Genomic DNA, 24244 nt, shown 5'->3' with positions numbered 1-24244 from the left:
CTCCAGGGGCACCAGGCACACAGGCGGTGCACATACACACACGCAGGTAAAACACTCATTCACATAAATCTAATAAATGGGCTTGAGGAAGGTGTGACTGGCCCCAGACTGCATAGGCGGTGGCTAGCAAAGCTGGGAATCGAAGGCAGTGAGACTAACCACTGCACTCTACTTCTTTCCTGCTCTGACGAACATGCCAAGTGTGGGGAGGAAAGCACGGGGGGGGGGGGGGGGGGGGGCTTCCTGGGACTGGGGACCGAAGACGGGGGCCTAGACGGGATGTCCCTTAGAAAACTAAGAAGCCAAGATTGGTGGCATACACACAGTCCCAGATGATCTAGAGGCTGAGGCATGACAAACAGCCCAGGAGTTTGAGACTAGCCTGACAAAGACAGGAATACTCTCAGTACTAGCAGCGGCTACTACCTCATGGCCTTGACCTCCTCTTCAGGGGTTCATGGCTCATTATAAACAGATCCCATCAGAAGTCTTTACTGCTGCTGTAACCTTGGGGATAATGTAGCCAGCGTGACCTCACCTCTAGGCCTTTGGACCTGAACACAATTCAGTTCCCTGGCCTTTACCACAGACCCCACCATGCCTCCTTGTTGGTCTGTCCTACCCTTAGGATCTTGTCTCCCAAACTTTGTTCAAAGCCACCCTTCCACCAGAAATGCTTTCCCCACCCCTTCCTATCCAATCTCAAAAAGCCTCACATGCTCCTCCCGTTCTTCTCAAGGACCACAAACACAGGGGCCTTGGCTGTTTCAGGGCATTCACATCTCTGGCCAGTAGGCTTAGTTGCCAGCTCCTTTTACCTCCATCATGAGGTTCAGGAATGGGGTCTGGGGCCTCCAGAGCCAATGCAAGCACATTTGGACTGAATGAAATTCCTGCTACAAAGTAACAGTAGTGTTTATTACAGAGCGACATGGGGAAGGTGCATCATAGCCCAGGGTCTGGGGCTGACAGCAGGACAGGCCCAAGCTGAGATGGGGTGTGGTGAAGGTTGTTACGGTCCCAGATGTCAGTGGCCATTTTTGCTTTGTGTTTGCCTGTGGGTGCATGGACATGGGGGAGGCTAGAGGTCAACATCAGTATCTTCAATCACTCCCCACCTCATTTTTCGAGACAGGGTCTCACTGTGCCCAGTATTCACCAAATAGCTAGATGGACTGGCAGGAGCTCCAGGAATGTCCGTATGTCCTGTCATTCCCCCACCTGTGTTCCCAGCCTAGGGTTACCACCCTATAGGTGCCGGGCATCCAAACTCAGGTCCTCGCGCTTGAGCAGCACGGACTGCACTAACTGGGCCTCAGCCCCTACTCCTTGATTCACGAAACCCTTTAAACTCTCATCTGAAGTTCTTGCTTTGTGCCTGGCAAACAGCAGGTGCTCGGTTATGGTCGTGCAGGAACTAAGGCAGGAATGCAGAGCGGGGGGGGGGGGGGGGGGGGGGGGTGAGGACATAGTGAAGAGAGAGACCCCACAAGCCTGCCCCCACACAGACTGACAGAAGCCAGGGCTCTTCCTGAGGGTGTGACCTCTCAGGAACAAAATGCTTGCTTCAGGATGGGACGACGCAGACCTCATTGGCAGAGTCTGGCATGGGGGCCTTGGGTGGATTGCCACAGGGTCAGTAGTTCAGGATGGGATGGCAGTGTGCTCTGAGGAAGAGCAGGGTTATGAGCCAGGAAGGAGGTGCAGGCCTTTAAGGACCCACCTCTCTGCCTGCCTGGGAAAGTGGACAACAGGTAGTTTGGATCTGTCACGGAGCGGAACACTGGCTGGGGCAGAGGGAGCACTTTGTTGCTTTGATCCCCTGGCCAGACTGGGTGTCAGGGACAGTCCTAGCCAGAAAAGCAACCTGGAGCCAGAATGTCAGGGATGTCCTGGCCACACTGCCTGTCTTGTACCTGTGTGCAGGTGAAACTCCAGGCCACTCACCACTATGTGGCTTTGACAATCCCTGGGCCTCCAAGTGGTCTGGACAAAGGAATGTTCGGGTCATTTCTGGCCACCAAGCAGTTTTATCTAGGCCACACTAGAAAACATCTGGGCCTGGAGCACAGCACAGACACAGAGGTCCCTTGCTGTTAGCTGCCGAGTGGCAGAAGCGACAGGAAGGAACCTCCTGGCTTCTCAGGGCCACACGGGGAATGAGAGAAGCATGGGGTCTGGACTGGTCTTAGAACACTTGTAGTATAGGTAGCTCCATGTCCTTTGAACTTTCTATCTTTACCTAGGACAGGGCGCCCTTGGCGCTCAGATGCCAGGTTGAGGGCTATTTCTCCCTCTCTCTAGCCCCACCCTGGCCTTTGAGAAATGGAAAGCAAGTGAGTTGCAGGCAGACAGCTATGGGCAAGGACGGAGTAAAAATGTGTGGAAGGACGGACGTAAAGGCACTGGGCTCGGTCTCCCAAGGGATCACGGCAGGGCAGACCAAATGGTGGAGCGGGCTAGCCGGGCTAGGCGGGTTTACCACTGTTCCAGGGAGCACCTGAATAAACTGTTTTGCATCTCCAGCTTCTGGCCTTTCATGAGCTGCTGGTTTCTCATGGTCCAGCTCCCTCCTCAAGGGCTACAGTTAAACCTTCAAGTCAGGTGGGGTGAGGTATATTGCACGTGTTACCCTTCAGCTTGTCCATAGCTTCCCTCAAGAGTCTCAACAGTGTCTCCATGCAATTCTCACAACAGCGAGGTAAGTTAACCTCCCAGTTTGTTTTTTGGTTTTTGACAGATGAGGCAACTGTGTCCCAAAGAGGTTAAGTGACCAGTCCAAGGTCACACAGCCTCAAAGCTCGGGCTTCAGGCCTACCCCCAACCTGCCACTCTGGCCTGTGCAACTCTCAGCCTCTGCACCTCCCATCATGCCCTTTGGAAAGAAGAGGTGGAAGAGCTGGGGCGGCAGCGGTCCACGTCTTTACTTCAGAGCACACATCAGACTCACTGTGGGGTGACATCAAAATGGCTGCCTGAAAGGGAGTCATCCTTTGAAAAATTCCAAACTCTCGTATTTATATATGATCCAAAATGACATGAAATTACGCTATACAATGTTATGAATAGTATAACAAACTGCTTTTAGAATGCAAAATGAAAGGAAAAAATTAGCAAGTCGGACTGGACTGTTGTAAGCCTGAGTTCCAGTCTTTTGAGGCTTTGTGACCAAGATTCAGCCCAAGAGGAGTGTTAACCTGCCTCTGTGGACACAGGCGAGAACCTGGGCAGGCAGAGCAGGTGCATGCGGCCAGCTGGATTTTTAGGAGAGGTGTGGTGGTGTCGTCCTACCCGGCTGGCCCTTGTCTCAGGTGCTGGTCAGTCTTCTTTCAAGACTCATGGATAGGGAGAGGGGGGCTGAGAAGGGCATGGGCAGGGCTGGGTTCAGGATGATGACCTTGACAACAAAGGCCCTCCAGGCTCTTGGGGTGGCTCTGGCCGTCCAGTGATGGAGGCTGACCATGTACCTGCTAAGAATGCTGCTCACAGGCTCCTTTATCCCTGTGTTCCCAAGTTTGCCACAGGAGGCAGGCTGTGAGTAGCCAAAGACCTAAGAGGACTCTAGGACTCAAAGGAGAGCAGGTTGTTTTGGCAACAGAAGATCCTTAGGGCCCAAGCCCACAGCCGGACTGATGGCTCATGGAATCCAGGGGGGCTAGAAGGGCCCTGTGGGGTGAGAAGCCATTCCTCACCCTGGGTACTCAGAACCCCATTGGGCCTCCAGGCAGGGCTGGGACAAGCTGACGCTATGACTCTGAGCCCCAGACACTTTGGTTCACACAATTTGGGAAGAAGGGACCTGTTTATAACTACTGGGGAAATCATGGGCTTGGTTCTCCTTCCTCGCCACCTCAGGGATGAGGCTGGGGGAAGGGGGACTAACAGCCCCCCCCCCTCCTACAACAGCAGCTCAAAGGGAACGTTACTTTCCCGGAAGCTTAGAACTACTCACAGCCAGGAGGGGGCTTCCACAGACTCGGGATCACCCTCAGCACACAGGCTGCTTGTGTCCCTTTCCCTGCCGACAGCATGGGCTGACCTGAGGGTGTCCCGGAATGTTCCTGCTTCCCCCACCCTGACTGGGCCCCGCGTCTCCAAGCACACCCTGCCCAAAGACTCCTATCCTACACAGCTTAACTATCAGAAACTTGGGGTTGGGGCACATTCATTCTAGCTGGGCAGTCAGAGGACTGTAGCTCACGGTCTACACTCTAAGTCTCCAGAACTGTCACAAAGCTGGCCTTTCCCGGCAAAAAAAAGCAATTTGAGGAGAAACCCTATTTTCTTCTTCTTCCCAAGCCACCTGGCTTCTAACTAGGCTGAACAATTTGGGAAGGGGGTTGGCATCCCTCATACCTGGGGCAGAGAGGCACCTGACTACAGGTGGGATTCAAGTTCCTTATAGATAAGGAGGACAGCAGGCTCTCAGAAAGCAAGTCCTGTCGTGGGGGAGAGGTCAATGGAATCTGGTCTGGCCACAGCAGTTTGGCTCCTCCGATGGCCGGGCTGGTGCCGGTACTGAACATGCACACCCTCCACCTGCCCAGGACCCTTCGGTCCTCACTCCTGAGGAGGGAGCTGGCTGACAGGCTTGCTGCCATGCAGCTGCAAGCAGGCGAGACTAGACAGGCCAGGCGGTGGCCCCGGGCCTTAGGGCAGGCAGGCCGCCACCTGGTAGGCGCCCTCCGCAGCGGCGGCGGCAGCGCTGTGCTGGGCACTGTGCTCCTGGAGCAGCGCCACATCCAGGAAGCGCTCGCCACACCACACACACTTGAACTGCTGCTCGCGGGCGTGCACGCCCTGGTGCTTGTTGAGATGCTCGCGCTGCTTGAAGGCTTTATCGCAGTTGGGGCACTTGTAGGGCTTCTCGCCCGTGTGCACCCGCCGGTGGCGCTGCAGGTCGGAGGCGTACTTGAAGCGCTTCTCACAGTCCGGGCATTTGAGTGGCTTCTCCCGGGCAGGGTCACAGCGGTGCTGCACAAACTCCGAGGAGGAGAAAAAGCGGCGCTCACACAGGGTGCAGCGCAGAGGCTTCTCGGCTGCAGCGCAGTGGGACAGCTGGTGCTTCTGCAGGGCAGATGCCCGCTTGTAGGCCTTGTTACACACCGGGCACTTGAAGGGCCGCTCTGTGGAGCTCGGCAGGCACTTGTGCCGCAGCAGCTCAGCCGACTGGTCGAAGCCCTTCTGGCACACGGGGCACTTGAAGAGAGTCTCCAGGGTGTGCACGTGCTGGTGGTAGAGCAGGTGGCTGGGCTGCCCAAAGCCCTTCTCACAGAGGCCACACTTGAAGGGCTCTTCCGTCTTGTGCGTGCGCCGGTGCCGCATCAGCGCATACTGCTGCTTGAAGCCCATGGGGCACAGGTCACACTTGAAAGGCCGCTCGGCACTGTGGGTGCGCTCGTGCTGCCGCAGGTCCGACGGCCTCTTGAAGGCCTTCTGGCACTCGCCGCAGCGAAAGGGCCGCTCCCCGCTCGGGGTGCAGGGGTGCTGCAACAACTCGGACGACTCCTTGAAGTGCAGCTCGCACACGTTGCAGCGGAACAGGTGGTGCTCCCCCGAGTGGGCGTACATGTGGCGCACCAGGTGGGAGCGGTGCTTGAAGGTTTTCTCGCAGACGGCACACTTGTAGGGCCGCTCGGAGCTGTGCGTGCGCTTGTGGTGCACTAGGTGGGAAGACTGGCTGAAGCTCTTGTCGCACAGCGTGCACTTGTACGGCTTCTCCCCCGTGTGGATCCGCTCGTGCCGGGAGAGCTCCGACAGGTGCTTGAAGGGCTTCTGGCAGATGGGGCAGCTATAGGGCTTTTCGGGTTGTTCCGCGGGGGCCACGTTAGCGGGTGGAGGCGCCGGGGGCAGCGATGGGGCGGTAGTGGTGGCTGGCTCAGCGCCCTCGGCTGGCTTGTAGGTCTTGTCACAGATGGAGCACTTCACCATGCCAGTGTGGGAGCTGTGGTGCTGGGCCAGTGAGGTGAGCAGGGAGAAGCCCATTTTGCAGACGCCGCAGACGAAAGGCTTCTGCTCAGCCTGCACACACTGGTGTTCCAGCAGGTCGGTGGCCTGATGGAATATCTTGAGACACTGTGTGCACTGGAATGAGCGGTCATGGCCTGCCAGGCACTGGTGCTCGTGGGGGCTGGCTAGGTGTGCCAGGTCATGGCCACACACGCCACATTTGGGGCCTGGCTCCCCTGCTGGCAGAGGTGCATGCTGTGGGGGCTGCAGGCCTGGGTCAGGTTGCAGAAGTATGCCATAGACCGCACAGCCCAGTGGGTTCTCAGCTGTTCCTGGGGGCAGCGAGTGTTCAGCCAGGGCCGGTGGCGGCTCTGCATGGTGCTGAGGCTGCGGTGCCTGCGGCTGTTGCGGCTGCGCCTGCGGTGGCTGCTGCCAGCTTTCCGACATGCTTGGGAAGATGAAACTGGGTTTGGACAGTAATGGCTTCAGTTTCCCGCTTAAGGTGAACCCAACCCGGAGAGAGAAGCTACCGGATCTCAGGGGCGGACAAGAGCCTCGCACAAGGCACAGAGGAGACTGGTCAGACAGCCCTTGTCATTAGCCAAGAAGAGAGCTACAAGGCAGTGTTTACAGGACAGGGGCTCTTCGAGACAGGGTCCCAGCAATGCCAAGAAGGCTCTGCCTTCCCCAGTAACCGGCTCTGTAGGGAAGAGAGACACAGTGAACTTGAGGCAGGAACACGTGGCCCTGCCCTCCCTTTTCCTGTGCTGCCCACGCTCACTGCATGGACATAAGCTGCCTTAGGGGAGGGAGATGCTCAGGGCGGCAAACCTACTCCCTTCACGTTATCCAAGAAGTCCGGTAGCAGCTCCGCTCCTCCATGCAAAGGGGAAGGAGCTCTTTCCATGCCCATTTCCTTCAGTTCCCCTTTCTCCAGCAGGGCATCTCAGCCTCCACAAATCCCCTCTAGTTTCCATGTGGCCTTATTCAGTCAGGTGTCTCACAGGGTCTGGGGTGACCTGTCCCTAAGGCCTGCCGGCCCCTTTCACATTAACATGAGGACACCACTACTTAGAGACCAGAGAAGCTGGCTAGCAGAGGGAAGCCACACCCCCAAGGCACCAGTCCTAAGGCAAACGGACTCTGGGAGCTAATATTAAAGACATCAGTATTAAGGACTACCTAAAAACCCTCTCCTTCAAGGGACTGGTCCATGACCCTCTTCACCTGCACGCCAGGCCTTTCCCTGGGCACATGCATCTCTGGTTGTAACAGGATGAACGGCCTTGCAGGGCCCTGAACTCCTGGCAAGCAGGGTTAAACGAGAGGTTCATAGACCCACCCAGCGTGGAGACCCTCTGCCCGGCGTGGAAATCCTCCACCCAGCATGGAGATCCTCCAGGCTGAACTTCTGTATTCTAATCATCTCCCAGAGGAACATGCTGTAAGAAAGTGTCCTGTTTGCCTGAGTTATACATGATAAAGCTCGCCACAGGGTGTTTCTCCTCCAGGTCCAAAACATTCACAGTAATCAATGCAAGATAAAGCCCACCCAACCCCAGCAAATCTCTAATTCGCCACTTTGAGGCAGCGTAAAGAGAGGGAGGAACTTTTGGAACTAAAGGCAACCTTTCCAGGTTCTCTGTTCATCTGCCACTTAAGATTGGAAAGTCTGTAAGTTTTCTCTCTAAGAGGAAGAAGGTAGAGATTGACCCCACAAGCCAGTCTGGCTTCTGTTCCGCTGAAGAAACAAAAGAATCACGCTAAAAGTTGTCATCCTCAGCATCTCCTGGGGAAGGAAGGGGGAAAGGCGCTGGCTGGTGTAGTACCAAGAAGTATGAACAAGCATGAACTGGTCATTCTAGCGTTCCTAAGGTAGAAATGAGAGGTGGACTGCTCTGAGCGCTGTCTGGTCTAGCTGTACCGATCCAACTGTGTGTTATTTTTTTTTTTTTGGTATGAATGGCTGTCAGCCCCAGCGGCCACCCCCACTCCCCACCTCCCGGAGCATCCCTACTGCCTACCCTGACCCTTCTCCAGAAAGGTGAGGCCAGGAACACTCAGATCACTCCGCAAAGGGCAGGAGAGAGGAGGGGAGGGGAGGGGAGGCAAGGAGAAGCCCCCACCTGCGCCCCACCCCAGGCCTTCTTCTCCGGGTAACTGAATGAAAGCTGGTCGCCTCCCATCGGGCCCAGCCGGGCTGCCTCCTGTCAGCTCTTGCTCTGGATGGCCCAGCCGCAGCGGCCCGAGAAAGGCCTGAGAAAGGGTGGCTCGGGCCGAGGAAGGCCCCAGAGCCTTAAACCGTGCCCGGGAAGCGACTGTGCTTCCAGGCCTGGCCTGGGCCGCCCCAGAGCTCAGGAGGCTCTCCCGAGGTGCAGTGGGCACCGGAGTGGCCCCCCAGATGCAGCCCCGGATGCCCTGCAGCTCACCTGCTCCAGGCCGCCCGTGGGGTCAGGCGCGGGGCGAGCGGAGACCAGCTGCTTTCTCGGCTGCCTCTTTATTCCGGCTCCATCCGCGGCGGCGCGGCCTACGCGCCCCGCCAATCCCCGGCCTCGCGTAGCAGAGGCGGGCAGCCCAGGGGCGAGAGACGGGTGTGTGACGGCCGGAACCGGCGAATCGACACGCGCACTCGGGCTAGCGGGACCCGGGCAGCGGAGGGACGAGCGAGCGGACAGACCGACGGTCCTGCAGAGACCGGCGGACTGGCGGGCGGCGCGAGGCAGGGGAGGCGGGGCCGGGGGAGGAGCCGCGGCCCGGGCGGCGGCTGCGGAGGAGCCCGCGGCACGGTGCGAGGCCGCCCCCTGCCGGGGACCCGCGGGCCGTCCGGCCCGAGCCTGTGGGTACGGAGGGGCGGGGCTGGAGCCTCGGGATCCGCTCACGGAAGCCTACGGAGCTGAGGCGCCCGGGTGCAGTCGCAGCCCTGTCCCTGCAGGCGACAGCCCGCCCCACCCGACCCTCCGGTCTCCTGCAGCTGACGTGCAGCTCAGCTCCTCTCTCAGGCGTGATCCTGAGATCCTGGGGCTCTGACTTGGTGCAGGTCTGACAAGCGGACCCGCACGGGGACACTAGGACGACCGAGCGTTGCAGGAGGGCTCCCGCAGCACTTACCGCGTAGCCGGCGGGCGCAGTTTGCGGTAGTCCTCTGGGCCCCGCCCCCTCCGCCGCAAGGCCCCGCCCCGAGGTGGAGCCACTCTAGGTCCCGCCCCAGAGGGCACTTCCGGCTCAGCGGAACTCGGTCCGCCGGCCTGGGTTCCCCGCGGGTTCCGCCTGTGGTCAAGGCCCCCGCCCCCCATGAGCGCGGCGCCCCTGGTGGGCTACAGCAGCAGCGGCTCGGAGGATGAAGCCGAGGCCGCCGCCGCCGCCCCCGCCGCCGCGGGGCGGAGCAAGCCCAGGTCTGGGGTCCGCCGTTGGTGAGGAGCGAGGAAGTTTCTATCGCGAGGGCGCGATTCTTTTTGAAACCCTAGTGGGACCCGAGCCTCCGGGATAACCGGGAGGGTGGGTCGGTGCCCCGGGAGGAAAAGAAGGGACATCGAGGGAAAGGAGGATTCAGAGCACACCCTGGACAAAGCCCCCAAATGGCACCCTCCTACCCCCTTGGCCAAGGCGAAGTTGGGAGCGAGGACACGGGTTCAAGACAAGCCCTAACCGTTACATTTTTCTCCTTTGGTGTGCAAGCGTGTTGCTTCCAAGATCTGTCTCGTCATTTGAACACAGTGCAATAATAACCAAAGCTTTTCATTCGTCTAGTAAATGCTCAGTGAGCAGCCACTGGGATCCATACTGGAGACTGGACACTCCCGACTGGCGCAAAACCCATGGGAATCTTATACTTCAAGGGCCTTAGGTTCTTCTGGTTTTTTGAGACAGGGTTTCTCTGTGTAGCTTTGCGCCTTTCCTGGAACTCACTTGGTAGTCCAGGCTGGCCTCGAACTCACAGAGATCCGCCTGGCTCTGCCTCCCGAGTGCTGGGATTAAAGGCATATGCCACCACCGCCCCGCCCAGCCTTAGGTTCTTAAATTCCGGTCTTTGCTGAGTGCAGTGTGTCCGCACTTCATTGCGCAAGAGCTCCAGCAAATAGAAATATGCTTTACACACAAGGAAATTAATGTACAAGATCACAGAGCTGCTTTAGTTCAGGCCTGTCCTGCTAGGTAATAAGGATTTTCACGCCACACAGCTATCTGCTCAAGTGTTTCTTTCCTATAGGGATCAAGAGCCCAGCTGAGGGGCTCCCAGAGTAGCTGGGAGGCTTCAATAGTTCTAGAGAGCTATGGCTCTCTAGAAGCTGGAACACCACCTGCCTAGAGATACATACTCAGCCACTGTGGTTGAGGTAGGAGGATCAAGTTTGAGGGCAGCCTATACTACACGGCAAGACTGCTGTAGAAGGAATCACTGTGCATAAGGGCTTAGAACTTTGGTTGTATGTGCAAAGGGAGACAATGCTTGTTCGTTCTTCTTTTGCAGTGGCCAGAACCCCCTTCCCACTCAGAGGTTTCCAGTGCCTGACAGTGTGCTCAGCATGTTCTCTAGCACCGAGGAGGGGCCCGAGGATGACAGTGCAAAACATGGGGGACGCATTCGGACCTTTCCCCATGAGCGGGGCAACTGGGCCACCCACATCTACATACCGTGTGAGTCACTTGCTAATGGCAGATGGCCCAAAACAAGTACCTCCTAGCTGTGCCTAGGAGGAAAAAACCAGGGCCCCTGTATTCTGGACCCATCCTACCCCAGCCCTGAGGAGGTGACAGGCTGAATCAGACCTCGCTCCACAGAGTGTTCTTGAAGTTACTAGCCTTCTCAGGGTCTCTATTTCTACACCTCTAAAGTGGGGTGATAATATCTATCTCTTCAGAAGATTAATTCAGATAATCTGTGTCAGTTTAGCACAGTACACAAAGTGTTGGCTCTAATTGTGTGTAGACTCACGTTATCAGCATCCACCGTCAGTGCTACATTTCTCACAGCAGATGAACCCACTTCTTTTTTTTTTTTTTTTCGAGACATGGTCTCTCTGTGTAGTCCTGGCTACCCTAGAACTCAGGAGATCTGCCTGCCTCTGCCTCCCCAGAGCTGGAATTAAAGGCGTGGGCCACCACCTGGCTTGAGCCCATATTATAATCACCAGACTTCCGGTTTGTATTATGGATAAACCTTGGTGTTGTGCATTCTGAGTTTAGACAAACTTAACAAGATGTACATCTACACTATCATGTAGAGTAGTATCACTGCTATACGAATCCGTCATGCTTGACTTAGCCATCCCCTCCCTCCACCAACACCTGTTTCACAAATTTGCCTTCTCCAAAATGTCACAGAATTGGGATCATTTAGTATATATAGCCTTTTCAGATTGGCTTCTTTGGCTTAGTAGTGTGCATTTGAGGTTCCTCTGCCTCGTCACACTTGACAGATCATTTCTTTTTAGTGCTCACTAATATTGCATTGTCTGGCTCTACCACAGTACATTCACCTACTAAAGGACATATTGGTTGTTCCTAAATTTGGGCAGATATGCATAAAGATGCTTTAGGCTGGCCCAGTGTGGCAGCACATGACTTTAATCTCAGCACTCGGGGGTAGACGCAAGTGGATCTCTTGAGTTCTAAGCCAGCCAGAGGTATGTAGTGAGACTCTGTCTCAAAAAAATAAGGTAAAAATAAAATAAGTGCATTGTGCTACAGGCTTTTGTGTGGACATGTTTCAGCAGCTCCTTGGTGTGAAATGATAAGGAGTGTGACTGATGGACTTTATGATTGTATGGTAACAGTATGCTTAATTTTTCAAGAAACCACCAAATTGTTCCCCACAATGGCTGTATCATTTTACATTTCCAACAGCAATGAATGAGGTGCCCTTGTCAGCACATTGTGCTGCCATTGCTCTGCAGTGCAGACTAGTCTTTCTCCTTGTTGACCAATATGGAGCATCTTTCATATGCTTTTTGCTATCTGTCCATCTTCCTTGGCAAGTTGTATATTAGGATTTGGGGCCTATATTTAATGAACTTTTCCTTCCTTCCTTCCTTCCTTCCTTTCTTTCTTTCTTTCTTTCTTCCTTTTTCTTTTTTGAGACAGGGTCTCACTGTGTATCCTTGGTGGCCTGGTGCAGGAGACCAGCTCCAACCTGTTGAAGGGTTCTTCGAGGGAAGAAAGGAATGAGGAAGTAGTAGAAATATAGATGGAGGGGCTGGAGAGATGGCTCAGCGGTTAAGAGCACTGACTGCTCTTCCAGAGGTCCTAAGTTCAATTCCCAGCAACCACATGGTGGCTCACAACCATCTATAATGAGATCTGGCGCCCTCTTCTGTATACATAGTAAATAAATAAATCTTTAAAAAAAAAGAAAAAGAAAAAGAAATATAGATGGAGATGATGAGAAAGACAGGCACAGGATAGCTTTGGGAGGGCCCTGGGTCAATACCCAGTCGCCTCGAGTTTTATTCTAATGGGCTTTTTATACATCAGCAAGGGGAGAAGCAAAAGACCTCCCCCATCAAGATCAAAGCACAGCGTACAGCCAAGTGTAGACCCTTCCAAACTCCCAGTAACCACGCCCCTGGCCAAATCATCCTATTATGCAGCCCTGCTGAGTAAAGCAAGCTCAGATTCTCTGACCTTTAGTAAGGTCTTATTAGGGAACCTCTGTGGGGCCCCACAGCCTGGAACTCACTATGTAGACCATGCTGGCCTCAGACTCACTAAAATTCACCTGCTGAGCTCCCAAGTGCTGGGATGGCGAACACCTCCCTTAATCTAGCTTTCTTACCTAGAGGTTCTACATTTTTCTGGATTCCCTATTAGGTATTCCTCAGTCTGAGGCTTCCGCCACCCCACCCCCCTCTTGGCAGTGTCTTTTACAGAGATGTTTTTAAGTTTAATAAAGTTGGTCTTATTAATCCTCATAGCTAATAAACAGTACAGTGGTCTGAATGTGGCACTTAGAGGGACACTGGGAAGTACTATCATGTGTGTCCCCATATATATCATACACACATACCACACATATCAAAATAAATTTATCTGAAGACATTCACATTCAAATATTGGTAGGCGGTCAGCCATTGGCTACTCCTGAAACTAGGCTAATAAGGGCTTCTCTGCTCTCCCAGCTTTTTATTCATCTGTGACAGCTTGGCTCAGGCCAGTCCACTCTCCCTACTCTCTCTCCAGATGAAGCGAAGGAGGAGTTCCTGGATCTGCTTGACATGTTGCTGCCCCGAGCCCAGACATTTGTGCCCCGGTTGGTACGGATGGAGGAGTTCCACCTCAGCCTGTCTCAGAGCGTGGTTCTCCGTCACCACTGGATCCTCCCCTTCGTGCAGGCGCTCAAAGACCGCATGGCCTCTTTCCAAAGGTGAGCACTTCCCTCTTTCCCCCCCCCACCTCCCCACCCCCCACCCACCCCCACCCACCCCCGCTTTGGTGTGCTTGGAGCTAGGAACGGTGGGTCCAAGCTGGCAGACCAGACCTAACGACCAAGGCTGCTGTGGCCCGGCCCGTGTGGCGCAGGCACCTCACAGAAGCCGCTGACTGCTCTTCCTCTGGGTTGTGCACAGAGACCCCGCTGTCTGCCTCTAAACTCGCACTAGGATTTCCAGCACTTCTGTGGCCAAATATGTGAGAGCTCCTCCCACACCAACACTCTGCAGCCTTCCAGATCCTGACCGGATAGCCTTCGGTTCAGTTCAGTTCCGACGCCAGCGTCCCCGAGTGCAGCCTCACGGGCTAAGGGCTTCATCCCTCAGGCTGGCCCCACAGGTGATGCAGCTCACATTGAGTCCCTAGGTTAGCCAAGAATTGTGATTTTGTCCCAGGTCAGAGCTTCCAACGATCCAGCCCTGCCGCCTCCTAGTGACCATTTGCTAGAAGGACTCACAGAATTCAGGAACACAGCTCACTGCCTAGATTTCCAACTTGTCACACAGAATTGGATTGATGATTGATTGAGGCAGGCAGGCACCCTGGGCCAGGCTGGCTTTGGATTTATAGCAATCCTGCCTCAGCTGCCTGAGACGGGGCTAGGCATAAGCCACCATGTGGACCTACAGAGGAGAGAGAGGGGTGGAGATGCTAAGGAAGCATTGTGTTGCCGAGCTACATCCCCATCCCTTACAAAGGATATTTATTTATTTATTTTAAGATTTATTTATTATGTATAAAGTGTTCTGCCTGCAGATATCCCTGCATGCCACAAGAGGGCACCAGATCTCATTACAGATGGTTGTGAGCCATCACTATGGTTTCTGGGAATTGAACTCAGGACCTCTGGAAGAGCAACCAGTGCTCTTAACCTCTGAGCCATCTCTCCAGCGCCCCCCCCCCTTTATTTTTTGTTTTGTTCCAAAGGATGTTTTAAAAGATAAATGAAGAGTGACAGAAGAGACCCATAGGGCGGGGTTTAGAAAGGTCGCAGCTGGCCCGCTCCAGCTTGCTCCACCTACCTCAGGCATTTCTGCACTTACCTAGGTACACTGCTCCTGAAATCCTGGCCTGCCCTTGACCAGGTCTCCTCCAGTTGTTCTCAGGATCCCTTAGAGTCAGGAGTCACCTGATCCTGCTGCTGTTGATGGCCCAGGGATTCGTCGCACTCACCCTCACGTGTCCCCATGCCCTCCCCTCTTCTGGAGCCAGAGCCCCTCTGCCCGGGACTGTGGCTTCTCTCTGAATGCTCATGGCCTTCTCCGGGGACTCTGCTCTCCACTGCTTCAGTAGGTGCTTGCTCAGGGCTGGGCAGGAGTGAAGAGGTTCTTTCTGGGCTTCTCTGGGTCCTCCGAGGGCTGGGTCAATAAAGAACTCACAAAACTAGCTTGTTAGTGGAGTTCTGAATCTAATTTAATCTTAGTCCTCCCCCCGCCCCCCTGTTTTTTGAGACAGGGTTTCTCTTTGTAGCTTTGGAGCCTGTCCTGTAACTCGCTCTGTAGACCGGGCTGGCCTCGAACTCAGAGATCCGCCTGCCTCTGCCTCCTGAATGCTGGCGTGCACCACCACTGCCCTGATTTTTTTTAAAATACTTTTTATTTTGCTGTATGAATTTTTTTATAATTTATTTATTTTATGTGCATTGGTCTGCATGTATATCTGTGTGAGGGTGCCAGATGCCCTGGAACTGGAGTTACAGACAGTTGTGAGCTGCCATGTGGCTGCTGGGAATTGAACCTGGGTCCTCTGGAAGAGCAGCCAGTGTTCTTAACCGCTGAGCCATCTCTCCAGCCCCTGTATGAGTGTTTTGCCTGCATATATGTATGTATGTATGTGCCTGTGCTGGTGGAGGTCAGAAGAGGGCATCAGAGACATGGGAGGCTGTGAGCCTCTGTGTGGGTGCTGAGAACTGAACCCCAGTCCTCTGCTGAAGCAGTCAGTACTCTTACCCACTGAGCCATCTCTCCAGCTCTGTCTGCAGAGTCTTTCTTCATAGACACCCCTATGAAGGCCTGAAATGGGTAGAAATAGAAGTCTTACAGTGAATCCCCAACTCCACTGTTTAGGGGGCCTGAGGCTCAGGAACTCTGGAGTGTGGCTCTTCCAAATGGAAAAGCTCCCCATTTGGTTGAGGAGGAAAGAATTTGCTCCATTGTGGTCAGTTGGTGAGAAAACCAGGATGAAGCGCATCTCATTCTGGGCCACTATCAGATTTATTAAGCCAGCTGTGTATTATCAGCTGTATCACAGGTGCCAGAACCCAACCTAAATTGGCTTCACCCAAAGGGAATTACAGATGTGTTCAGAGTCAGCCCTAGTTTCATGCATGCGTAGATGGAGGTAGCCAGAGACCTTCTCTCAATGACAAGGGAGCCACCAGTACGTGTGTGTGTGTGTGTGTGTGTGTGTGTGTGTGTGTGTGCATCTTCTTATATGCGAGGACAGGTGCGTACATTCCACAGCGTGCATGTAGAAGTCAGGTGTTGGTCCTTACCTTCCACATTGCTTGCCATAGGATCTCTTTATTGTTTTTCTGCTGTGTGTGTCAGACCACCTAGCGCATGAGCATCCGGGATTCTCCCATCTCTGTCCCATCGAAGTTCACACTGCTGTGCCCAGCTTTCACGTGGGGTCCAGAGTTTTGAATTCACGTCCTCACACTTGTCTGGCTACTTTTACCCATTGCGCTGTCTCCTCCACCCCGCAGGCTCCTTTGAAATGTGTTTATTAGGCTTGAGAGATGATGCTCTAGCAGTAAGAGCATTGGCTGTTCTTGTAGAGGACCTGGATTCAGTTTCCAGCTCCAACTGGCAGCTCAAACTGTCTGTGACTCTAGTTCCACGGGCTCTGATGGCTTCTTCTGGCCCCCATAGGCACTCTGTACACATGGTGCACAGACATACACAAACAAATAAGAAAAATAAAGTGTAAAGTGTGTGTGCATGGGTGTATGGGTGTGTTCATGCATATGTGTGTCAGTCTGCCTCTGTGCATGTGGAGGCCGAAAGAATACATCTGCTGTCGTCTGTCGTTCTCTGCCTATTCCTTTGAGACAGGGCCTTTCCCAAACCTGGAGCTTGTGTTTTCCTGGCTAGGCTTGGAAGCCTGCAAGCTCCAGCGATCCTCTATCTCTGTCCAGTTTATAGCTGGGGTTACAGGTGTACACAGGATGCCCAACTTGTTAGTTGGGTCCTGGTATCAGAACTCTAATCCTTCCTGTATATATTAGTTTCAGCAGAAGTCATGGGAATTGCTTTGGTTAGTCTGACTCTGTTCATACGTCCCCCTTATAAGTAAAGAGTGGAAATGCCCTTTCCCCTTATTCTAGAGAAGGCTGCCCTTATCTTACTGGAGCTCTGTTTCCTGGACAAACTAGCATTCAAGCTGGGTGATCGGCAGCACTGTCATGGTAACAAGGCTGACAGGGTACTGCAGGCATGCTGCCCGAAGGTGAGAAGCCAGTGCAGAATTCACAAGGTCTGGTGGGAAGCCGCTCCCTCAGCCTCCGAGTGGGCACTAGTTCTTTAACGGAGTGCGCACCTTGCTGGGACCTCTGGAAACTGCCCAGGAGTCGTTGCAGGAGGTATCATTCCCTGTGGGACGTGTGTAGCCTGCTGCCCTGCTCACTTGAGGACTAGAGAGCAGCCCCTGTGCTGCTGGGTTGGTGTCTTTGAGGAAATGGATTTGATGATGTCCTTGCTCCACGGGCTGCCCTGTGTCCTTAGTAAAGCTAGACCAGCTGCAAGCCCTCAGTTTCTTGAGTTGAGATGACCAGACCTGGACAGTTCAGCTCTGACTCCGGACCCTGTGTAACTAGTCCAGGTGCTGAGTGAGCGGGGCTTCTGCCCTACTTTCTACCACCAGACCCACTTCAACAGAGACTCACTTTTCAGGTGAGAGAAGGGCTTTGCAATCCAATGGACTGAGCCTCAACTCTTGCCTTGCCAGATTCTGCCTCACCAGGTCCATTTTCGTGTCTATAATTGTAGGGCCTACCTCACAGGGTCATATCAACTAACTTTCCACCCACATGACGAATTACTTTCTCAGGTGCACGACATGGTACACAGCACACAGGTGAAGCTATGGGTCAGTAAAATTGGTAGCTTCCACTTAAATCATGGAATAACAATATTGATTGTAAAATCAGTTAATTACATTTTTAAAGTGCTGTTGGGGGAGGTATTTAGAGGGATTGATGTTGCTTGTTTGTTGAGATAGACTCTTACTACAAATTGAGAACTTCTGTCTTGGCCTCCTGAGCATGGACTGTAGACATCCGTCACCACTCACAGCTGAAAATGCTGGTATTTAAAACATGAACTAGCCTGGTGTGGTGGCACACACCTTTAATCCCAGCACTCCAGAGGCAGAGCCAGGCGGATCTCTGTGAGTTCGAGGCCAGCCTGGTCTACAGAGTGAGATCCAGGACAGGCTCCAAAGCTACACAGAGAAACCCTGTCTCAAAAAACCTTTAAAAAAAAAAAAGTACTATTTTACTTTCTTGTTTTTCTTTTTACTTTCTTTTTTTTTTTCTTGAAGTATCTTTCTTCTTTTAAATTTCAGGTTCTTCTTTACTGCCAACCAGGTAAAGATTTATACCAATCAAGAGAAAACCAGGTGGGTCCCTGACTTTATTGCAAAGACAGAGGGGATATACTTCCTTTTCACATATACTTGTGGGGCATCTCTTCCCAAAATTAAGATAAATTTTTATTTTTTAAAAATAAATAAAACCCAGCCGGGCGGTGGTGGCGGCGCAAGCCTTTAATCCCAGCACTCAGGAGGCAGAGGCAAGCGGATCTCTGTGAGTTCAAGGCCAGCCTGGTCTACAGAGTGAGATCTAGGACAGGCACCAAAGCTACACAGAGAAGCCCTGTCTCGAAAAATAGATAGGTAAATAGACAGACAGACAGACAGACAAAGCCCAAGCTTGTTCAGGAGAGCTGAGGGAGTTTGGGGAGCGGCGCAGATGTAGGGGAACCATCTCAGTACAGAGGCAGCCTGTGAAGCGGAGGCCTGCTCCTGTCTAGCCCCCGCCCTGCCGTGGTGATGAGCTCGCCCCTCTCACCTTCCTCCCTGCACCTTTTCTCATTTCACCTTTCTCCTTCATTGCCAGCTGAGCTAATACGGTGTGAAAACTTAGAAGTCCTAAAGCATTAAGAGGGCATTTTTAGCCAGGAGTGGTGGCCCATGCCTTTAATCCCAGCATTTGGGAGGCAGAGGCAGTCAAATCTCTGAGTTCAAGGCCAGCCTGGTCTACAGAGCGAGTTCTAGGACAGCCAGGGCTACACAGAGAAACCCTGTCTCAAAAACAACAACAACCACTACCACCACCACCACCCAAAAAGGGCATTTTTCTCTGCAGGGCCTCCCTGTCCAGTCCATTCACAGGGACACTCCTCTCATCTGCTCTGAAAGGGCTCCCTCCTCCTTTCATCCAAGGCTGTACAACTTTATAGTCTGAAGGGTTTCCAGGAGTGGAGAGTCAACAGTGTCAGATATTGCCAAGCAAGCGAGGACAGGATTCGTGCCTTTGATAACACAGAGATCAGTATAATCATTGGCCACTTTGACAAGAGCATTTCTGAGGGAGGAGGGTTGGAGTTGGAGACCAGACAGTACAGAGGAAGATAGCAGACCACTGTGGTGGTGGTCTACAGTGTTTCCTTGAGAATGGGATGATGGGGCTGGCTGAAGATGCGGTTCGGGGGGATTTAATTACTAAAGACAGCAGTTCTCAGCACCAGCAGGGGGACAGTGGGTACCAGAGAGCAGGGCTCGGACAGGGTGAGGAGTCCAGGAGTGAGCCAGAGAGTGGAGGGGCAGGAGGGCGAGGTCCGCAGTGATAGATGAAGGCTGCCCTGCAGCGATTCTTAGACATGAGGGGAGATCCAGTGAAGGTGCGTTTTTAAGTGCGGGAAGTGGGGGGGGATTGAAAGAATTGGTTCCTGGAGCAGCGGGGGCATGCACAGGAAGATGGGCTGAACCACAGCCCAAATCCCTGGACTTCCTGTTGGGTGCCTCCTACTTCTACTTCTGTGGATTGTGCTCTCATAGGCTGCATTTTGTACCCCTGCTGTCTCCACTGCCTCTTCCTAGGACCTTCATTGGGCTTGAGGTCAGTTCCGGGCATGCCCAGTTCCTGGACATGGTTTCAGCGGTGGACAGAGTCATGGAGGAATTTGACCTCACTACCTTCTACCCGGTAATGCACACGGTTGAGGGAAATGAACAGAGATCACTGTTTCTGCCACAGAGCTGCTGCTCCGTTGCCCTGTCTAGAAAGAGCATCCTCAGAGAAGCCCCATCGGAGGCAAGCTAAAGAGACCCCCAGAACCTACCTCCCCATGTGGAGCCCTGATTGCCAGCCCACGGGATTGGGGTCTGGGGTGTCAGAAGTTATAGTCTACCCAGAGTCCAACATCAGAAAACTGTTTGTGCATCTTAGATGTGTGCTTTCTACTCTGTAAGGCATCCATGTGTGCCTTGTTTTTCCTAAGTAGCTGTCTCAACACTTAGCAAATTGACCCTCTGGAAGAGTTGTAGCTTCACATCCTCACTGTACCTCCCTCTATCCTTCTGAGTATGCAGCGTCCAGCTTGAGTGTCACAGCTTTAAAAGGCCATTGGTTTATTCGATGTGTTTTCAAAACCATGCCATGTGTGCAGTTAGTTTTGAATAGAGATAATTATTGTTTCTTCAAAATTGTTGACATTTTGGGGTTTTGTTCAGTTAATCTGAAAAGTATGGCCTCTGCTGGAATGTTCTAGATCAGAAAATAGACTCAGAGCTGTTGTCATTTGTTTTTGTTCTTTTGGGGGCCCCATTCAGCTCCCACATAAATCACACACAGGCTTATTCTTAATTATAAACACCCGGCCTTAACTTGGCTTGTTTCTTGCCAGCTCTCCTTAACTTAAATTGTCCCCTTTACCTTTTGCCTCTGGGTTTTTCTCATTCTCTACTTCTGTAAATCTTACTCCATGGCTTGCTCTGTAGCTGGGTGGCTGACCCCTGGAGTCCTCCTCCTCCTCCTCTGGCTGCTGCTTCTCTCTCTTCCTCCTGATTTCTCCTGTTCATCCTCTCTGCCTGCCAGCCCCGCCTATCCTTTCTCCTGCCTTTCTATTGGCCAATTCATTATTAGACCATCAGGTGTTTTAGACAGACAAAGTAACACAGCTTCACAGAGTTAAACAAATGCAACATAAACAAAAGTAACACACCTTAAAATGATATTCTACAACACAGAACTGGGCATGGTAGTGCATGCCTTTAACCCTGGAAGCTGGAAGTTCAAGATTAAGGTGCCTGCCTATGTGATTGGTTTCTGATAAGGGCTGTAGCTTGTAAGAGGCATCCCTCACTGTGCCCTTCCCTCATGAAGGGAAAGGAGCACACAGCTCTCTACCCCTCTCTTTAATTTTTCATTATTTTTGTGCTTATGGATGTTTTGCCTACCTGTATGTCTGCGTACCATGTGCATGCAGTGCTCTTGAAGGCCATAAGAGGGCGTCAGATCCCCTGGAACTAGTGTTTCAGACATTCCTTACAGAGGCTTGTTAACCATCAAGTGGGTGCTGGGGATCAAACCTTTGTCCTCTGGAAAAGCTGCCAGTGTTCCTAACCTCTGAGCCATTGCCCATCCACATCTGTTTTTCCAAGGGCACCACCTGTGCCCTCATTAACCCTAACTGCCTCAAATACCATCACATTGGGGGTTTCACTATTTGCATTTTGGGGAGGAGTACATTTCAGTCTGTAGTGGGGACCAGCCCAAGCCATTTTGTCTGTGTGGGCAGGGGACATGGCTCCAGCACTAGGGACACACCAGGGCTCCCACAGGGAGACCTGACCGACTGTCATAGACCTGCTAGGATGATGGGCCTGCCATGGCATCCAGCGATGGCCTGATTCCCTCCCTGCTTTTCTTCCCTAGGACCCTTCATTTCATGTCAGTCTGGCCTGGTGTGTGGGTGACGCACGTCTCCAGCTGGAGGGACAGTGCCTGCGGGAACTACAGGTAAATTTCCAGGGGAGGGACACAGACAGAGCACTGTGTCCCAAAGATGAGGGGAGGAGCACATGACAGAAAGGGAAGGACTGGCTCCTGAAACCTAAATCTGCAGGAGACCCTCAGCCCTCGCTTCCTGCTCAGATGTCATCCCTGAGCCAGCAGCAGCAGCAACATCTTGGAGCTAAGCAGCTCTGCAGGTGCTCTGGCCCCACCCCAGACCCGAGCAGCCGAACTGCACTCGGGTAACAAAATCTCCAGGGCTTTGGGTGTCCGGCTTTACACCTGACACGTGTTGAGGGTCAGCCCCCACCCCCGCCCCGTCGGCCCCAGCCATTTATCTGAGGTCAGAGGTTTGGGTCTGGCAGTTGTAAATGGAGGAAGGATGCCAGGTCCCAGGAACCTCCAGCCCCCAGAGCCTGTTACATCCTGGATTTTACTTTTGAGTCGGAGTCTCACAATGTCTCCTTCTTGGCCTGGAATTCACTGTAGAGCAGGCAAGCCTCAAACTTGCAGTGTCCTTCTATCTCAGATTCTGAGACTGCAGGCATGTGCCACTCTGCCTGGCTCCATTTTGATAGGTGACCTTCCCGTCAGTGCCCTGGAAGAACTCGCAGTGCCCAGTGCCTGGCAGGGCCCGAAGGCGGGCAGCAGCATGGCCCTTTGTTGGTAGCTCTCCTGCTTTTCTCAGTAGAAGCCAGAAATCCATATTTTTATGTGCAGATTTTTATGGAAAAATCTGATTTTCCAGTGTTGGCAACTGATTTGGATTTTATTTATTTATGTGTTATTAATTTTTTTTGGTTTGTTTTTTCAAGACATGATCTCTTTTTGTAAACCATTCTGTCCTCAAACTCTAAGCGATCCACCTGCCTCTGCCTCCCGAGTGCCTCATTTGGATTTTTTAAAAGTACTTTGCAAGTCAAACTCTGTGCAGGCCATGGGCCATCATCTCTGTGGGCACCTTCCTCTTGGCCTGATCATGTGGAAGGCTGCAAAGAGCTCTGATGTCTAGCTCCAGGAGAGCCCAGTCCCAGACTAAACCGAACTTCACGTTAGTCACTGCCCCAGTGCACTGTGTGGGTCCTCCTCTGTAAGCTGAGGTGATGGGCCCTACCTCACATGACTGTAAGGTGATTGGACAAGATAATGATTGCAGAGCCTGGAGTCTGCAGGACCCAGGTCCCTCTCGGTATTGCCCAGTTTACCGGACTAGTGTTGTCTGTGGTGCCTCTGGGTCTGGTTTCCCTTAACATGGCCGTCATCTCCCTACTGCTGGCTGAAGGAAATCGTGGACGAGTTTGAAGACTCCGAGATGCTGCTGCGCATGCTGGCTGAGCAGGTCCGCTGCAAGTCTGGGAACAAATTCTTCTCGATGCCTTTGAAGTGAACCTTGTCCCATGCCTCTCTACAGACCAACTGAGATGGGGGAGTCTGCTGTGGTCTGGATGCCCCAGCAGGAAGTGTGATAATCACCCACCGAGCACTGTTCTAAGGGGCTCCTCTCTCCTGGTCCTTTTGGGTGGTAGGTTGATAGGCTGCTGCTGTGGTGTGGTCATTTCCAGAAATCACCAGTAGAGGGCAGCCCGGACCTCTAATTCTTCTGTTAGTCTAGGAAAAGAAAATGAGCCCTGCTGGGGAGCTCACCCGCACTCAGTGGGGTCCCCCTGAGGTCTCTCCACTGCAGCGATCTATATTGATGCCATTGGCCATCATACCCGTTTTTAAAATCATTGTGCCCTGACTCACCTCTGTCAAACTGGGGGCTCCAGTGAGTCTCACCCTTCTTTTAATCTCCTTTATTTATCACTTTTTCCCTTCATCCCATCCAGTGCCAGAAGAGGTCATTTCAGGGCCAGGGCACAAGGTGCTAATTTGTGGTCAGCAGCAGTTTTCCCATTCCTTTCCTCCCACTTACCCAGCCAGGTGCCTGGGGAGAGCCCAGCAGATGTTTCATTTTGGCCTGGCTCTGGCTGCCGGCCAGGCCTCCAACACCTATGACCCCTAGTTTCCCCCATCAGCTTTCCCAAAGAAGCACAGAGGCACCTTTCCTCCAGGCAAAATACTCCTACCCTGTGGCTGAGCATTCTTCAGGGGTGGGGGTGTCGTGGGAGGTGGAGAGGGTCAGAGAGGCACAGGAGATTTTATTTTCCACCAAGCTCTTATGGGGCAAAGAACCAAGCCTCTCCGGTTGTCATGGGGATTTCTAGTGATGAGTGAAGAAACGTTTTTTTACAGTTTTAAATTATGTTCAACAAATAAAATCTGCCTTTCTAATGTGGTGTCTTGTTTTAAACGACTCCTATTCTAAGGGTGAGCGATGCCTCTGCCTCCCCTCCAGCTAGCTTCACAGTGCAGGGGCTCTGGGAGGCTGTTAGAACTCTGAGGACTTTTATGTATTTATTTATTTTAGTGTATATGTGTTCTGAGAACAGCTCTCAGGAGTCCGTTCTTTCCTGACACTTTGTGGGGTCCATGGTTGTCTGTTCTCAAAAAGTAGTTCTAGCCAGTGCGCCATCTCAGCACCCCTCTGTTGTAACTGTGACTCAAAAAAAAAAAAAAAAATCGGTTGAGGACGCTGGAGAGGTGGCTGCTCTTCCAGAGGGCATAGATTTGATTCCACACACGTGGCAGCTCATAACCTCTGTGACTGCAGTCCTGGCCTCCTCGGGCACCAGGGATGCAGGCAAAACGCCCATACTCATAAGATTTTAATTTTAAAAAGAAGTAAAAAGTGGAGCTGGAGAGCTAGCTCAGTCAGTCACCTTCTTGCTTTGTGGGCATAAGGACCGGAGTTCAGTCCTCAGAACCCACTTTAAAAAGATGCTGTGGCACCGAACAGTGTAATCTCTGCAC

The 24244-nt window shown here is 52.9% G+C and overlaps 2 protein-coding genes across 6 annotated transcripts; one reads left to right on the top strand and one right to left on the bottom strand.

Moving 5' to 3' along the window:
• Window positions 1-885: 885 nt before the first annotated feature.
• Znf319 (zinc finger protein 319) lies at window positions 886-9187 on the bottom strand. Of its 2 annotated transcripts, none has more exons than XM_042277266.2 (2): window positions 9058-9187; window positions 886-6649 (listed from the first exon to the last, which is right to left on the bottom strand). In XM_042277266.2, the coding sequence occupies exon 2, from the start codon at window positions 6394-6396 to the stop codon at window positions 4651-4653; it is 1746 nt and encodes a 581-aa protein (XP_042133200.1). In that variant the 5' UTR covers window positions 6397-6649; window positions 9058-9187; the 3' UTR covers window positions 886-4650. The 2 variants fall into 2 exon arrangements, with proteins under 2 accessions (XP_042133200.1, XP_015852009.1); XM_015996523.3 differs by lacking the exon at window positions 9058-9187 and adding an exon at window positions 8379-9028.
• On the top strand, window positions 9107-23665 carry Usb1 (U6 snRNA biogenesis phosphodiesterase 1). 4 transcript variants are annotated; one of them, XM_076571626.1, is made up of 7 exons: window positions 9107-9359; window positions 10418-10584; window positions 13126-13309; window positions 17941-17962; window positions 19477-19582; window positions 21314-21397; window positions 22674-23665. In XM_076571626.1, exons 1-7 carry the CDS (start codon window positions 9287-9289, stop codon window positions 22776-22778), a joined length of 741 nt encoding a protein of 246 aa, XP_076427741.1. In that variant the 5' UTR covers window positions 9107-9286; the 3' UTR covers window positions 22779-23665. The 4 variants fall into 4 exon arrangements, with proteins under 4 accessions (XP_076427741.1, XP_076427742.1, XP_076427740.1 ...); XM_076571627.1 differs by having other exon boundaries at window positions 9115-9341; XM_076571625.1 differs by having other exon boundaries at window positions 9209-9341; window positions 17941-17994.
• Window positions 23666-24244: the final 579 nt, after the last annotated feature.

This window comes from Peromyscus maniculatus, chromosome 5, assembly GCF_049852395.1.
Source record: "Peromyscus maniculatus bairdii isolate BWxNUB_F1_BW_parent chromosome 5, HU_Pman_BW_mat_3.1, whole genome shotgun sequence".
Lineage (NCBI taxonomy): Eukaryota > Metazoa > Chordata > Mammalia > Rodentia > Cricetidae > Peromyscus > Peromyscus maniculatus.
Note: the sequence above shows the minus strand (reverse complement) of the source record. Positions and strands in the feature narration are given on the sequence as shown.